The 15668-nt window shown below is 56.9% G+C and overlaps 3 protein-coding genes across 8 annotated transcripts in view; 1 reads left to right on the top strand and 2 right to left on the bottom strand.

Annotated features, from left to right (window-relative positions):
* GAS2L2 (growth arrest specific 2 like 2) overlaps positions 1 to 2695 on the bottom strand; it is an 8721-nt gene extending 6026 nt beyond the window's left edge. The window contains exon 1 of the mRNA XM_040639903.1: positions 1846 to 2695. Coding sequence (XP_040495837.1) covers positions 1846 to 2230 — 385 coding nt within the window. The 5' untranslated portion in view covers positions 2231 to 2695. The remainder of the gene's footprint in view (positions 1 to 1845) is intronic.
* Positions 2696 to 8535: 5840 nt separating this feature from the next.
* CUNH17orf50 (chromosome unknown C17orf50 homolog) lies at positions 8536 to 10862 on the top strand. The gene is made up of 3 exons (XM_040639830.1): positions 8536 to 8563; positions 10223 to 10559; positions 10652 to 10862. The coding sequence occupies exons 1-3, from the start codon at positions 8536 to 8538 to the stop codon at positions 10860 to 10862; spliced, it is 576 nt and encodes a 191-aa protein (XP_040495764.1).
* A 1218-nt stretch (positions 10863 to 12080) lies between these two features.
* MMP28 (matrix metallopeptidase 28) overlaps positions 12081 to 15668 on the bottom strand; it is a 28956-nt gene continuing 25368 nt past the window's right edge. For 5 of the 6 annotated variants that reach the window (XM_040640981.1, XM_040640979.1, XM_040640983.1 and 2 more), the window contains 2 exons: positions 13904 to 14071; positions 12081 to 13076 (listed from right to left, as the gene is read on the bottom strand). In XM_040640981.1, coding sequence (XP_040496915.1) covers positions 12682 to 13076; positions 13904 to 14071 — 563 coding nt within the window. In that variant the 3' untranslated portion in view covers positions 12081 to 12681. The remainder of the gene's footprint in view (positions 13077 to 13903; positions 14072 to 15668) is intronic. The other variant, XM_040640984.1, reaches the window with a different exon arrangement.

Here is a 15668-nt window from a genome sequence, read left to right as displayed (position 1 = left end):
GCCCTGGGGGCGTGTCCAGAGCCCCTCACCCGCTGGTCCAGGTGGCGGAAGTGGCAGGGCAGCCTCGCGGGCTGCTCGGGCGGCGGCGGGTCCGGCGGGGGCAGGGCCAGCTCCTGCCGCAGCTCCTCGTCGATCTCCTGCTCCAGCCGCACCAGGGTGGGCGCCGCCACGCCGAAGCGCCAGGCTCGGCGGCCCAGCTCCAGCAGGCACAGCACCACGTTCTTCACGTTCTTGCGTAGCACCAGGTCCTCGGTCTCGAACATCACCACCTCTGGCGGGCGGAGGTGGGGGAGGGGGGCAGGCAGCCTGAGCCGCCTGCGGACCTCCGCCCAGCCGAGCAGCTGGGAGAGCCCTGGGGCAGTCCCCGGCCCCGGGTGGAGGCGCGGCGGAGGGATGGGGGGCGTGGGGTGGGGGACTGGGATCGTCGGATCTTGGAGTCAGGCCGGCCCCTGGGAGAGGTCTGAGCAGAATTGTTCAGGCACTCAGGGCAGAGTAGGTTGCCCGTCTGACATTTTGGGGTGGGAAGAGGTGACACGGCCAAACAGAGAGGCCCGGAGCCCGGCTGCGGGTTAGCGCCACCTTGCCCTTCTCCCTACTCCGTTCGGCAGCCTGGGTCTAGGAGTAAGAAGCAGTTTGTTCTGCTCACCTTCCAGATCCAGCAGACATCTGGAACTCAACCCTCAGCCCACTTATAACCAGGCAAGGTTGAGTCCAGGCTCTGGGGCCTGACTGCCCGAGTTGGAGTCCCGGTTCTCCCACCCAGCAGCTGTGTGTCCTTGGGCTAGTCCCCCAGCCTCAGTCTCCTCCTCTGTAAAGTGGGATGTAGACTATTTCACAGGGTTGCTGTGAAGACAGCTGTTAGGTGTCTGCGGACAAGACCTGGCTGCATGGGACGTGCTCGGTAAGACACTAGCTTTTCTTAGCCTCCCAGTCCTGCTCCACACTGCCTTGCCACCGGCCCGCAGCTGGGCCTGACTGTTCCTTCTGCCTCACCCCACACCCGCCTTGGCCTGGAGGATGGCACAACGTCCAGCTTCATCCCACCAGGCCTAGGAGATGGGCCCTGGTTGGGGCAGGGGGCGGGGCCAGCTCCTGCCACAGCTCCTCCTCATTTTTCTCCTCCTCCAGCCACACCAGGGTGGATGCCAGGCTCGGTGGCCTAGGAGATGAGGGATCCTAGCCTGTCACTCGCCTGTGCCTCACAAGCCTCAGCACAACTGGCCCCTCCCTAATGTCCACTTGCTTGCCTCTCTGTCCTCCCCTCCCCCACCCTAGCCTGTGCCCTCACCCTCCCCGGCTTCTCCCAGTCGTCTAAACACAGCACCTTCTCTGTGCCTTTGCTCGTGCTGTTCCCTGCTTAGAATTCCCTTTCCCCCAAACTTCTATTTGTTCCCCAAGACTTGGTTCAAACCCTCCTCCTCTGAGAGGCCTTTCTGGGCCCCCACTATCCACCTGTTTCCTCCCCTGGCTTCCCAACACATACACTTCCATTTGGGGCTTTTAGCACATTGGGCTATAATTTGTGTATGTATTCATCTGTCTGTTTTCCTAGACCATGAACTCTTTGGACACTGGATCTCAGTCCTCTTGGTCCTTTGTGCTGGGCCTGAGATAGGGACTAAATGTATATTTGTTGAATGAATGAATGAATCATTCAATCAACACATTTATGTATTGAAGATTTACTATGGGATGGGGAAACTGAGGCACGAAAAAGGCTGAGCTGGCCCAAAGCCAATGAGGAAAGAGAACCCTGGCTGCTGACTTCCAGTGCAGCCCGAGCCTTAGAGAGGAGGTGGATTCCGGCAGGATAAGGGCCTGGGGAGGCGGGTGCAGGGTGGTTACCTTGGATGCCCATCTCCTTTCGACACCACTGGATGAAGTTGGAGATGTTGTCCCGGGCCTGGAAGGTGCCCGGCTGGGCGGCCTCATTGCAGGAAACTCCAGTCCGAGGCAGGGGAATCCTTTGGGCTCGGGCAGGTGCCTCAGCCAGGAAGGCCAGGGCGGCCTCAGTGACGGCATTGGCGTGCCGGCACAGCACCAAGCCTGTCTCCAGGACCTGCAGGAAGTTGGCCACGTTGATGTCCAGCCCGTAGAGATCCCGAAGCCACTCGGCCAGGTCCTCTGTCATGGCCTCCAGGTACTGCTCACTGGACTTGAAGGGCCGGATGCTACGCACCGGTGGCCGCAGGGTCCCAGGCCTCCTCCCACGTCCCCCAGGCCGGGGCATGGTTGGACCCTCAGCAGGGAGGAGGTGGGTGCCTCCTCTCTCTCACTGCTGTGTCGTCACTCCTACTACCTGCTGGGCCTTGGCTGGTTCTCCCTGACTCAGGGGTTCCCCTTCAACCCTAGGCGAGCCCAGGACTTCCGGCTCTGCTCCTTGCTGCTGGCTTCAGCCCAGCCCCCGCCCCCCCACATTCCTCAGTGCCTGCCGGAACTTTCCCTACTTGGTGGCCCTGCAGTGACCTCACTCTGGGGCTGCCCAGTTCGCCCAGAGTTCGCCACCTCCCAGGACAGATGGAGGTGAGAACACTGCTCTCTCTCCCCCAGGACTAGGCTGGTCCGGCTGGCTGCCTCCCACCCCCCAGCTGCTGGCAGTGGAGCCCGCAGTCAGCCTCTCCACTCTGCTTTTCCCCTCCTCTCCTTGGAGACAGCGCTGCTACAAACACTCCTCCTTAACCCTTCGAGGCAGCCAGCCAAGGACTGCCCCGCACAGCCTGCCTGGGACCCATGGAGCAGGGAGGGCAGGCTGGGGCTGGCTTCTCCCCCTGGGTTGAAGGGTGGGGCTTCTGGGGAGTGGGGGAGAAAAACAGGGCCAGGGGTTGCCGAGCCCCTTGGTGTTTAGTGAGCACTGTAAGGCAGGGATTAAAGAGACACAGTGCTAGAGTCCGATGACTTCAGCCCTGGCCCCTTCCCGGTATCCCTCTGTGACCTTCATAGGGTACCTTGCCTCTCTGTGCCTCAGTTTCCGCAACTGTAAAATGGGAATAATGTCTACCTGTGGGATGCTGTGAGGAGTAAAGGAATGATGGTTTTGGAAAGTTGCAGGGCACATGCACACTCAGGACTGGGTGGGTCCCAGCTCTCCCTGATTCTCCCAGCGGCCCTGTTTAGGCCCCACGATCCCCGCTTTCTCTGAGAACCTGCTCCATCCCCCACTCTAACCACAGGATTCCTCCAGAGCGGGCTGTGGGCTGTCCAAAGAGACCTCAGTACCTCATCCTGGCCCCAGCAATGCATTCCCTCAATCAGTATCCGTGAGTACCTCACCTCCTATGTGCCAGGCACTATTATAGGCCCGAAGAGAGGGCAATAGTTGAGGTGCCGGACATCATGGAGGCTACATACATGTTAGTGGGGGATGGGTGACAGATGACAAACACATAAAGCCACAGTAAGTCCCATGGTGATAAATACCAGGGAGAAAAATAACGCACTAAGAGAGACAGGGCAGTGTGTGGCATTTTATATGAGGTGGTCAAGGGAAGGCCTCACTGATATGGTGATATTTGAACAGAGGCATGAGAGAAATGAGGAAGCGAGCCCTGCAGGTATCCGGGGGAAGGGTACGCAGGCAGAGGGAACAGCCAGTGCAAAACCTCCAGGCAGGAGGCCTCACTTCCTCCCGCTCCGGACCTCTCCACAGGGTTCATTGGGTGTCCTGGCGAAGTGGCAGCTGGTCTTACCCAGGGTGAGAGAGCAAGACAGAAGCCACAGTGTCTTCATCACCCAGCCTGGAAAGTCACACTGTCATTTCCACAATATCCTATCGGTCACCCGGGGCCGCCTTATTTCATGTGGGAGGGCACTACGTAAGAACACAAGACCAGGAGACGGCTCACGGGGAGCCTTCCTAGAGGCTGGTTATCCGCATACACAACAGTCAGTTCTTTCTTGCGTGCTAATACGATCCTATTATGTTCGGGTAGTCGGTGGAGCTGCCTTGAAATCCGGGAAGGTGGGCCCAGCCCCAGAAGAGGAACCGTGGTAGGTTCCAGCCAATCATGGCAGAGCTAAGATCGATGTTTCTGCGAGGCTCCGAGACGCAGTAGACGCAGCAAACCCAAAAAGGAGTAAGACTAGGCAGACTTTGTCATGGTATTATCCAGAAGCGGTCACTTGACGCTCAGATCTCTGTCCCACTCGAGTACGTCAAGAGCTGGGTTGTCGCAGGGCAGGAGAGGATTTACAGAGAACCGCGGCTGTGCCGCGTGCCTCGTGGGGGACCACATGATGGCCCCCGGAGAGAGCTGCGTCCTAATGCCCAAAGGGACTGTGCGGATATGGTTACGGATCTCGAGATGGGGACATAAGCCTTAAATGGGATCACAAGTGTGAGGCAGACGGAGTCTGACTACAGAAGTAGATGTGCCCATTGAGGCAGAGACTGAGGGGGCCAGGCACGCCGCAGCCTCTAGAAGTTGGAAGAAGCAAGGAGCAGATTCTCTGGTGGAGCCCCAGAAGGAACCGGCCCTGCCAACACCTCAATTTTATTCCTGTAAGACTCCTTTCAGACTTCTGACCTTCAGAACTGCAAAAGAATAACTGTTTTTTAAAAAAGATTTTACTTATTTATTTGACAGAGAGGGAGAGAGAGAGAGCACAAGCAGGGGGAGCAGCAGAGGGAAAGAGAGAAGCAGACTCCCCGCTGAGCAGAGAGCCCAACGTGGGGCTCGATCCCAGGACCCCGGGATCATGACCTGAGCTGAAGGCAGATGCTCAACTGACTGAGCCTCCCAGGCACCCTAACAGTGTTGTTTGAAGCCGCTACATGGGTGGTAATTTGTTGCAGCCTCAATAGGAAACTAATGCCTATCACCATCTCCCCCCCCCCCAAACAAGGGGAGAAGCAGAGAGAGGGGCTTCAATGGGACCAAAGAACTGGATGTTTATCCCCAGTAACTAGGGAGACTCAAAGAACTGGAGTCTGTCTGACTCCTGTGTGGGAACTCGACAGTGCGAACTCTGGGCTGGCTAGCTGCTCCGGGCTGGGGACCAAGGAGAGGGCTGTGCTGGGATCAGCAGTCTCTCATAGCTGGAACAGAGGATGGGTGAGTGCTTCCTGTGTGCCAATCGGCCAGGGAAGGGGTCAGCAGAGGGGAAGCTGGCAGTGGACCAGCAGATTCCCAGGGGTGCAGGGGGGGTGATGAGTGACCCCAGAATCCAGTGTATCCTCCTGGATGCAAGAGACTGCCTGGATTGGGGCAGGAAAGGCTAACACCGGGGGCTGGTGAGCTGAGAAGGAAGAGAGACAGAGCAAGAGGGTGGAAGGACCTGTCACTCCATCACATTGCGGCCACCGGTCATGGCAGGCCCCAGCTGGGGGGAGATGTAACATTATATCAACTTTCAGTGACCACAGTGGCTGCTTTTCCATGGCCTGAGAGTTCTCTGAACAAGTCATCAGACCTGTGTGAATTGTCCTCCAGGGACACAGGAAGGAAGCTTTCTGCCCCTTGAGCAGGTTTAAAGGGACTATAGGAGGTAAAAAAAAAAAAAAAAAAAAAAAAAAAAAAAAAAAAAGATTATTTTATAACTATACTCCCGAGTCCTACTTGATCAAAGGTACCAATTACAACCAGGCCAGGTCGATCTTGGCCATCCCATTTCTTTTCTCAAACGGTTGGTTTAGGATGGGTGCGTGCCTCAGTTCTGGCCAAATGAGGCTCAAAGAGAAGCCTTCTGGAGGGTTTCTGAGAAGCCCCGGCCCTGCAGAGCCTTTCTTTCTGCTTTGGTCATGATTGCTCCAGGCCAGGATGCTTGGAGCTGCAGCAGCCATTTTGCAACCAAGAAGAGAGGCAAACAAGGCGGAGGGGAAAGATGAAAAGATGCCTGGGTCCCTCACAACCTCATCATGCCACTGAACCAATCATGGAGCTCCCCCATTTCTGACTTCTTAAGTGAACTAATACATTTTATAAGACTTAAGCCATTATTAGTCGGACACTCTGACATCCCACCAACTAAATACATCCTAACTGACATGATGTTCAAAAGGGAAGAGTCTTGTACGTATATACAAAGTCTTGCTATACATATTCCCACTTGGGTGGCCCTTACATGCCACCTTATTGGATAGTTCTTCTTGTAACTTATCTTTATTGCTCAACTAAAATGCTTACAGCATCTCTGTTACACGTGTTTATTACAAGTTAATGAGCTATACGTACTATTAATTTACATGTTAAAATCTAAAAAAGAACAAAAATTACAGCTTTAGGGGCATCTGGGTGGCTCAGTCAGTTAAGCATCTGACTCTTGATCTCAGCTCAAGGCTTGATCTCAGTGTCATGAGTTCAAGTCCACCCTGGTCATGGAGCCTGCTTTCAAATTATATATATATCACTTTACTTTGACAATTGATCTCATTTTGTTCTCTCGATTTCTGTGAATGGCAGGAAATAATGCTTGTGCTAGCCAATAAAATGTAGCTCGTTCTCTTCTGGTTTTAAGCAGTTTCTTTTGGATAGAGCTCCAGGCAGGTTTGAACTCATCCTCATTATCAGCACAATCTCTCCCCTTTCGAGGGGTCTTCCAAGGTGGCCTCTGAGAACAGGAGGTACGCTTCCGTGCCTGGTGTACTGGGATTACCTGCTCTTGTGCTTTCACTGCAGACCGTATTTCTACTCTGTGATCAATTTCCAATGTGGCTTTATGTTGGAATTGTTCGTGATGACAACCCAACATTTTATGAAGGTCCCACAAAACCCAAAACATCCCTGAGAAGAGTGAATGGAAAAAACAACAACAGTGAATAAACTCCCTAAGGATGACAAAGGGCTTCTGGACAGATCGAAGTGGAAGAGGCAGGAGGCGATGAATGACCAGAGCCGAGGAACGCCCTTCGGTGGTTCTTGGTGGGATGCCCCCTAAAAGCCACAGCACAGGCTCAGTGGTTTGGATGTGCCTGGCCAGGGACATTAAATCTTAGGTAGTGACGCAAGAAGGTCGTTCCTGGTGCCAGTAACCAGGGGTGACCGCCCCCAGTGGGTTCTCAACTGGATCGTTCCTGTGGTGTGATCTTGGCTGTGTTTACAACCCATCTATAGTTCCTGTCCAATTGCTAAGTCTCCTGGCCATTCTGCGAGCTCCCACTATTCTTTCTTTTTAGCCAGAGCGAGCTTTAGAATTTTGCCATCCAGAGCCACAGTGGCTCTCAGCTTTTTAAGTAAATGTAAGGAGAATGGGTTTACTGGGAGACAATGCTCCACGGGCCTTTTGAAGTTCTGCTTGTCTCACAAATAGAGGCACCCACCTTTCAAGGGTATTTAATGGACTGAGCGCCTCGGAGTGATTGCACCTCTTTCTGGAGCAAAGAGCAAGTTTGTTGGCTGCCCATTATAAAAGATTTGTGTTCCTAAGCTCAGAGCTTCTCTGGTAATGCAGACCCCCGCACGTGCAGGCACTCACGGGCCCACCCCCATGGCCCCCAGGGGACAAGGGGCAGGCGGTGCTGTCAGAAATAGGCTGCTGCTGCTGTGCGACGAGGAATCCAGTCCTTTGTCTCTGACCCAGGAGTCTCATGTTTTTTGGCACACCCATGATGCCCCGGCAAGCGAGCTTGCTAGCATGCAAGAAGAGGAAAGCTTCAGACCCTCCCCAGTTCTTGACAGGGTGGCCCCTGTGTGACTAGGAAATTCCCGAGAGCTGTTTTTGCTCCTTGTTCTATATCCCACACACCAGCCTCCACCAAACTGGGAGATGCCCGAGGAAGAGACCCCACTCCCCTCCTCCCTCAGACTTGGGTGGAAACCAAGTGATTTCTCCCTGTCAGACTGAGGCTCTCCAGAGCTGGGTTTGAATCCTCTGACCCCTCTGCCTGCTCCTATCACACACGCCACTGTTGAGGTGAGGGAAATAAGGAGTTTTCCCAAGGCACCATGATTTTATTCTCTCCGCCAGCCCCAAGTCTCACACACACACACACACACACACACACACACACACACACACCCCATTTGGGAGCTACACCCAGCTGTTGCCTGGGCTCTGCTTCCTACTAGACTTGGAGGCATTTCCTCGGCTTCTTGGAGCTAAGGCAATGAGCTGGAAGTAAGTGGAGTGGGGAGCCAGGGCGGGGGAGGATAGAGAGAAGACGGAAAGGGGAGGAAAGACTATAATGATATAAGTAAACATAATGCTTGGAGTGCTTTCTGTAGGCCAGGTGAAGTCTGGTACTGTGTGACTATCTCTAATTTACAGATGAAGAGCCTGAGGGTCAGACAACATGCTGAAGTCACATAGCTCTTACACTGATGTGGCAAAGCTAGGATTTGAACGCAGTCTACTGGTGGCCAAAGCCACCCCCTTCTCTCCTTTAACGCCTTGCCAAGAGGGAAGGTGGGGGGACACCTGGGTTTTAAGTGCTCTTGGAGGCTCTAGAAAAGGCAGCTCTTCCTGGGTGGAACCCTAAGAGCAGGTGAAGTTCTAGCCCCACCCCTTGTGATCCAACAGAAGCCCTGGAGATCAGATAAAGCTCCATGCGTTCTGGGAACGCTGTCTCATCCCAGTCCCCGATCAGGGGAAGAGGACAGCATGGCCTTGGGAAGAACGGATAAGCATGGTGAGTGGGGCTGGAGCCAGGATGGGGACTGAGGACAGGATCACTGACTCCTTTCAAGTGTGGATACAAACCCAGTGTGGGCCAGCTCACCCATCACCATGGCGACCACAGAGAAGTCCAGCCTTTTCTCAGTTACTTATACAAGCCCTCTCCTCTCTCTTTCCTGAATATTCTTGACATCTGCTCCCTCATCTTCACCTGCTGCTGTTTGGACCTTTGTCTTCTCTGGCCGGGACCGCTGTGATGATGCCTAAGTGGGTCTCCCTCTGTCCTGCAGAGAGACCATCCTAAAACACAGCTCTGAGCATGTCCTTCCATCAGAACATTCGGTGGCGCCCCACTCCTGAAGGACGAAGTCCAAACTCCATAGCCTGGCACCCAAAGTCCCAACCTTCCTTTCTAACCTTGTTTCCTATTCCCATTTCTCTCAGAGAGTTCCAGCACCCCTTTCTGGCTGTGCACAAAGTCTGGCCTTTCACAACCAAAATGCTCCTTAGTGTGTTTTCTAACGAAAAGTGCAGCGGACCCAGGTTTTCTAGCTTCAGCAACATCGAGAACTGGCAGAATCTTCCAAACAACTTTTTTGGAAAGGTTTCAGAAGCTTTGGATGAAATTCAGAGGCCCCTCGGTTACCTCCCTCACCCCTACCCAAGGTAGTTGTGAAGATGAAGGGGCCCAATGTGTGAGGAATTTAGTGCAGCGACTGCATACAGTTGGTGCTCAATACATGTGAGCTAGAACACTAATTGTATCATTCTCTTTTGTCCCCAACCTTTTTAAACAGGTTGGGCAGGGACCAATAGGAATTCTCTTGACCTTTTCAGGGCAAACCACAGAGGTGTCTTCCCAGCCCTCATCCCCCTGCTTTTCCGAGGAAGTCTAGCTCCCCAGATGGAGCAGAGAGCAGGACAGACACATGGTGGTGCCAGGGGGGGAGGCAGGGAGGTTGCTGAACGGTGGACTCCTACTAGGAGAGGCCGGGTTACTTCCCATGGCAGCCCGGAACGTCTGGCCTGCCAGGGTTACCGTTATGAGTCATGGAGCTTGTGAACTCCAGAAAGGCACCAGCCTGAGGGACCCTGGTGGCTGAAATCCAGCCGGCAATTGGGGTCAAGCCTGGAAGGAAGAAGAAACACCTTTTCCTAACTGGCTCACTTCTAGGGCAGCCTTTTCCTAACTGGTGTGTGCGTGGTGGTGGTGGTGGTGGTGGTGGTGGTGGTGGTGGTGTGTGTTTGCTCGTGGGAGGTGCTGCCACGGCTGGGCTTCCTCAAGGCAAGCCCTGGGCTGGGCACTTGCCATAGACGCGAACTGCTACCTGCCTCACAATCACCCTGGAGATGAGCACTACTTTTTACAGATGGGGACGCGGAGCTCGACAGAAGCGACGTGACTTGCCCCGAATCCTCAGCGAGGAAGAGTAGGAACCTGGGAAATGGGGGGCAGCCCGGCCGGCCCTGTCTCGCCCGGGAAATCCTGCACACTCTGTAACCGTCGCTTTGGAATCCTGCTAGCCTCGTGCATCCCGTGCACACTGTCCTTCAGGCGCCTGCCCTTTGTGTGTGTGTGTGTGGGGGGCTCGGGTTGTGGACAGCAGTCAGGGTACCCGCTCTTCCCCGGGGACAGCGGGCCTGCGCTGACCTGCCCCCGTCCGCCCCGCAGGAGTGAAGACCCCCTTGTGGAAGAAGGAACTGGCGGAGCCGCCGGCCAGCGAGGCGGAGGCGGCCGCAGAGGAGGGGTCAGAGGAAGAGGAGGACGAGGAGGAGGATGAGGAGGAGGCGGCGGCGAGGCCGCAGGAGCAGAGCAGGGCGGAGGGCGAGGCGCCGAGCCGGGGGGCGGAGGGCGGCGAGGGCCGCGAGCGGGGCTCGGTGTCCTACTGCCCGCTGCGCCAGGAGTCCAGCACCCAGCAGGTGGCGCTGCTGCGGCGCGCGGACAGCGGCTTCTGGGGCTGGCTCGGCCCGCTCGCGCTGCTCGGCGGCCTGGCGGCTCCCGCGGACAGGTGAGGGCGCGCCCGGGCCGGGGCGGGCGGGCGGCGCGGGCCGGGGCGGGAGGGGACCGTGCGGGGCGCTGAGCGTGCCGGGCCCCGCGCAGGAAGCGGTGCCTCCCGGAGCCGCCGTGCGTGCTGGAGACGCGGCGCCGGCCGCCGCGCGCCGGGGGCTGTGCGCGCTGCGAGATTCTTTTCTGCAAGAAATGCAGGAACCTGCACAGCCACCCGGCCTACGTGGCGCACTGCATTCTGGAGCACGCGGATCCGCGTAAGGCGCGGGCTTCGGGGGGCGCGGGGGCCGCCGAGTGCCCCTGAGCGCCCCCGCGGCCAGCCCTCGTGCCCTCCGTCCTCGCCTGACCCCAGCCTCCCCGCCACCACCTTCTGTCTGACGCGGAGCGCTCTCCGGCACTTGTCGCCAACTGCCCCTTCCCAGAGCGCCGCCTCCAAGCCCGCCAGCCGGCCCACGGTCGCCGTGGCCGTTCCCACCTGTCGCCGAGCGCCCGCCCAAGGCTGAGCCCCACATCACCCGGAGCTCCATGCCTCCATTAGCGCCTCCCGAGGGCTCCCGGCCCGGCGGCACCTGGTGCCTCTCGCCCCCACCCTCGGCACAGCCTCACATTCACCTCCCGGGTAGTTCAGGTGCTCTGGCCCGTGGGCCGAGGCATCCCCTAGAGAAACTAACGCCTGGGTTCCCTCTACGCTGAGAATCCTACCCATGCCCCTCCAATCACTCATTAAAGCCTCTAATCAAAATGTCAGAGCCTTGAGGTCGGGACCAGGTGGCTCCGCTGAGGGGGATAAAGCCCCTCCTCGCCTTCCCCGGGGTTCAAGACAGAGGGAAAAGGGCAGGCGGAGCGCCTCCTCCCTCCGTCTCCCCCAGGACAGGGTGGAACAAAGCACTTGCATCCAAGGGCAGTCAAAGGCCACCCCTCTCCCCGCCCCCCGCAACTGCACAGAGGAAAATGAAGGCGGAGGGCCAGGAATGCCCCTGGGGAGCTGAGGGCTGAATCTTGCCAGATCATTCTCCCCTTCCGCTGGAAGCCTGGTCATGCTAGGGTCAGTGTTTGTGCAAATGAGGCACTGGCAGGTGTGGAGCGGGGAGGACAAGAGAACCAGATGCTGAAACCCTGAGACTGGCTGAGGCAGAAGACAGAGAGGCTGGAGAGCTGGTTCCTTCTCCAGGAATCCCAGCTATTCTTGGCCAGCCAGCCAGCTCCTGGAACGCTGCGTGTGTGGCCTGAAGAATGGGGCCATTGTGAGCACCAGGCCTCCCCCAGCCTGCAGGGACCCCAGAGCCTGCAGCAGCACAGCCCTCCAGAGAGGCCCCCATCCTTTCCCTGCCACCCATGGCTCTCCAGCTAGCCTGGGGGTGAGGGAGGGCAGGGACATTTTGCTTTTTCAGGCCACGTCTCCCCATCACGACTCACACACGGTCTGTGGTCTTAGCTTGGACGGGAAAGAACATGTTCCCAGCCTCCCCAGCATCCGTGCCCCACCTGCTCTCACTGGAAACCATTCCAGGGCAGCCTCATGCCCGCCTCTAGGCCCACCAGCAGGGGGCACCACTTTATTCCAGCCCCTCCCTCCCCCCAAAGTGGGGGCGCAGCAGGCCTGCATCAGTCTCCCTCTTGCTCTGGGTCCTGATCCCCCACCCCGACCCCCACGGCTCTCTGAGGTTGGAAATCCTCGTATCCAACGAGGAGGTGAGGCTTCTCATTTAAAACGACACAATTCTCCGAAAACTGAGCCAGGAGGTCCTGAGGGATAGGAGACAGTCTTTCAAAGTGGTCCCAACCTCTCCATTGAGTTTTGCCTCCTCCCTGGCCGCCCAGTGCTGTTGCGTCATGGACAGAAAGTGCACCTTTATCAGAAGAAACAAAATCCCCAAGGCTTAGGGAGGAGAGTTCTTTGGGGAAGGGCTATGGGGTTTGAGACCCCTTTTGGCTTCTCCTTGGATTGATTGCACAAAGATGTCTTAAGAGCACAAAGCCATTCTGCAGGGAACAAACACAAACTTTCCTGCCTGGTCTTCTGTGGGGAGGCTTGGAGGCTTCCAAAACAGGTCCTGCTCCTGGGGCAGGGGACACACGTTGGTCATGAGGGCACCAACAGTTCACTAAGGGGTGGAGTGTCTTCAGAACAGGGCGCCCCCTGAGTTGGCGTGCCAGCAGCCCATCCAGGGCAGCTCTGCGGCCCAGCGGCCTGAGGCGGTCGCCCGCAGTTTGGCTTGGTCAAGGCGCCAGTAGCGGTCATCTCTGAAGAAGATGATGGAGCCGTCTGGCCGTGGCAGGGCGCCGCTGACCTCCTCGGGGACACCGCCCCAGTCCTGCAGGCCTCGGGGGTAGTAGGGCTCCACCTGCAGTCCGTCTCGGGCCAGCACGTAGTAGCGGGCACCCTTGAAGAGGATGAGTCGGCCCAGAGGAGGGAAGAAGAGGGCCGCATCAGGGTGGCGGGGCAGGCCCCCTACCCGGCACAGCTGTGGTGAACCCCACACTGGCTTGGAGCCCCGGAACCTCCAGCATCGGCTCCCTGTAGGGCACCGGGACAGCCAGGGTGAGCTGGTGGCTCTCACCCTTTGGTCCTCCACCTCCTCTCTGTCCCCCCAGACCCCTGCTCCCCCTCATGTTGGAGCCCAAGGTGGTTAGTATTTGTGATTGTCAAAATGGATCACACAGTACTAATAATTCGTTATACCCAGTAAGGAGGGACTGTTGTGGCCTAGGGTTCCAGCAGGTGTCAGCAGAGGGCAGACAGCCACAGGAGCCCGTCCAGGGGGGGTGGGAAGCAGGCCCCCTCCCTGAATGGTCAGTGGACCACAAAGAAGGCCTGTCACCACCATTTCTACATAGTTCTATGAGGGCAGGGATTTTTGTTTTGTTCACTACTGTATCCCAACGCCTCCAGCCGTGTCTAATGCATACAAGGCACTCAATATTTGTTGGATGAATGAAGAGAACTGTTTACTCAATACACTGCACGCTCCTCAGGACATGTTGTTTTAACCCTCCTTCCCCAACACACCTGAGGGATTATTTTCCCCATTCGAGAAATTCAAGTCCAAGTGACAGGCCCAACCTCACACAGCCAGGATTCCAAGGAAGTAGGACTTTTCCGCTGGACTGCAGAGCTCAGGAGTGATCCTCTGCTTCCTGCAGCTTCTCTGCAGCTCTCCCACCCTCCCTCTGTGGGACAACCTTAACGCCCATGCCCCGCAATCCTTCACTGAAGGAACCTCCTGGTAGCATTCCCTGGGGCCACAGGTTCAGAGTGGAATTGAGACTCCTCCCCACTTTTGACCTTGAAGAGAACACCTCCCTTCTTGGCCTCAATTTTCTCATCTACCCCAGGGCTGGTACCTTTGAAGAAGTAGAAGTCCCCACTGTCCAATGACACTGCAGCAGCCTCAATGTGGGGGGGCAGTCCGGCCCATCTTGCCTGTAGTGGGCGTGGCTCTGAGACATTACCATCCGCCGCCACCTCCCAGAACTGGCTTCCTTGGAAAATGTACAGTCGCTGTTGCCCATCTGTCCGGAGACAAGAGAGTTTGGGAGTGACCATCAGTCTCTCGCCCTCCTTCCAGGGAAGATGCTTTCCTAGAACCAGCTTCCCAGACGGAGGAGAGAGGATGTAGCGTGCACAGCTGGGGCAAAGGGAAGGCGTGCAGGAGGGAGCAGTATTTTGCTTGGCGTGGGCTTGCTACCCCTGCAGAATGCTTGTGGCTTGGTATTTCTGGATTTTGTTATTCATAACCCCACCTCATATTCCAGCTCTGGAGAGCCCTGGAGATGTGCAGGAGGAAGGAAAAAGGAAGTGAGGCACAGGTGGGACCATCTTACCTACAGTGATGGCATCGAAGGAAGAGTGGCAATATTTAGGACCCTGGATTTCAGGACGCCTTCCCTGGGGTCTGCGGGGGTCCCAGGCCTCAAAGTCAGTGAACAGCTTTCCTGGGAGCTGGATGGCCACAGAGCCCCCCTGGGGCTTCCCTTTATGGGGAAGGAGAGAAGAGGGAGAGAACACACACTGATTGTGGCATGTGTAGAGGGCTCAAGACCTCCCTTCTGGTTCCTTCTGTCATGATCTGGTATGAGAGGCAGGGAAGGACAGTGCAGGGTGGGAGGCTAAGAGTTGTCCTTGGTGGTTGGTATTATTAACCATAGCACTAAATTTAAAAGTCCTCTCTCCTACCGAACAGTCTGGGAAAGAGGACCCTACTGAGCTAAAACTGGAGTGGGGGACCACACAAGAGTTGGGCACTAAGAAGAGCAGAAGCTTCCCTTCCCTGAGTCCTGGGCAACACAGATGGCACGAGGGCAGAGTTCAGGGGCCCGGGCTGCGATGGTTACAGCAATCATAATAATTACATCACTATACTTGACTTATGATAGTGAGGCAGAGTCCAACAAGCTTAGAATTTGGCACCAGCTCCTGCATCCTGGTCTACAGTTCTTGAGCTGTGTGACCTTGGACAAGTTATCTAACCTCTCTGAGCTCTGTTCTCGCATCTGTGGACAAAAAGATACCTCGTGAGCGTGTTAAGTGCCTGGCCGATAGTATACACTCATGAAATAGCAGCTGTTCGCGTCGGTTTCTTAGGCTACAGAGAAGTTCACACCCACTAGTGCAACAGCCCTGCGAGGTAAGCAGGGCCTCAGTGATTATCCCCTTTCTCAGAAGGTAAAACTGAGAGCTCTCACCGGGGAAATGCTTTGCCCAAGAGCAACTGCTTAGCAGGAATGGCACAGTGACTTGAACCCAGGGCTCTGGCCCTGCCTACGCCCCGGGCCCTCTGAGGGAGCCAGCCGTGGCTGGCTGGACGGTCGCACTGGCCGGTTCATTCTGGGGGTGTGGGGGGAGACCTCGGCTGCGTCTACCTCCAGGCAGAGGCCCAGGCTTGGAGGGAAGCGGGCGCCAGCGTCAGCGAGGGGGAAGGCTGGGGGAGAGCCAGCGGAGCAGGAACGAGGGCTGGGACGGGGGAAGAGGACTGGGGGCTGGGGCAGCGAGGGGAGAGGAACTGCCCAGGCCAGGGTTGGGCAGCCCTGGGGAACCGGAGCGCCAGCGAGGGCGGTGCGCGGGACCTGGGTGGGATGGAGAGGCCAGGCACGGGGGGGGGGGGGGGGG

Source organism: Ursus maritimus, unplaced genomic scaffold (genome assembly GCF_017311325.1).
Source record: "Ursus maritimus isolate PB19 unplaced genomic scaffold, ASM1731132v1 scaffold_24, whole genome shotgun sequence".
Lineage (NCBI taxonomy): Eukaryota > Metazoa > Chordata > Mammalia > Carnivora > Ursidae > Ursus > Ursus maritimus.
Note: the sequence above shows the minus strand (reverse complement) of the source record. Positions and strands in the feature narration are given on the sequence as shown.

Coding starts and splice junctions, on each gene's coding strand:
- CUNH17orf50 (XM_040639830.1), top strand. CDS start 8,536: ATGGCCTTGGGAAGAACGGATAAGCATG. Junction 8,564..10,222: donor GGGAAGAACGGATAAGCATG/GTGAGTGGGGCT, acceptor TCCGCCCCGCAG/GAGTGAAGACCCCCTTGTGG. Junction 10,560..10,651: donor CTGGCGGCTCCCGCGGACAG/GTGAGGGCGCGC, acceptor GGCCCCGCGCAG/GAAGCGGTGCCTCCCGGAGC.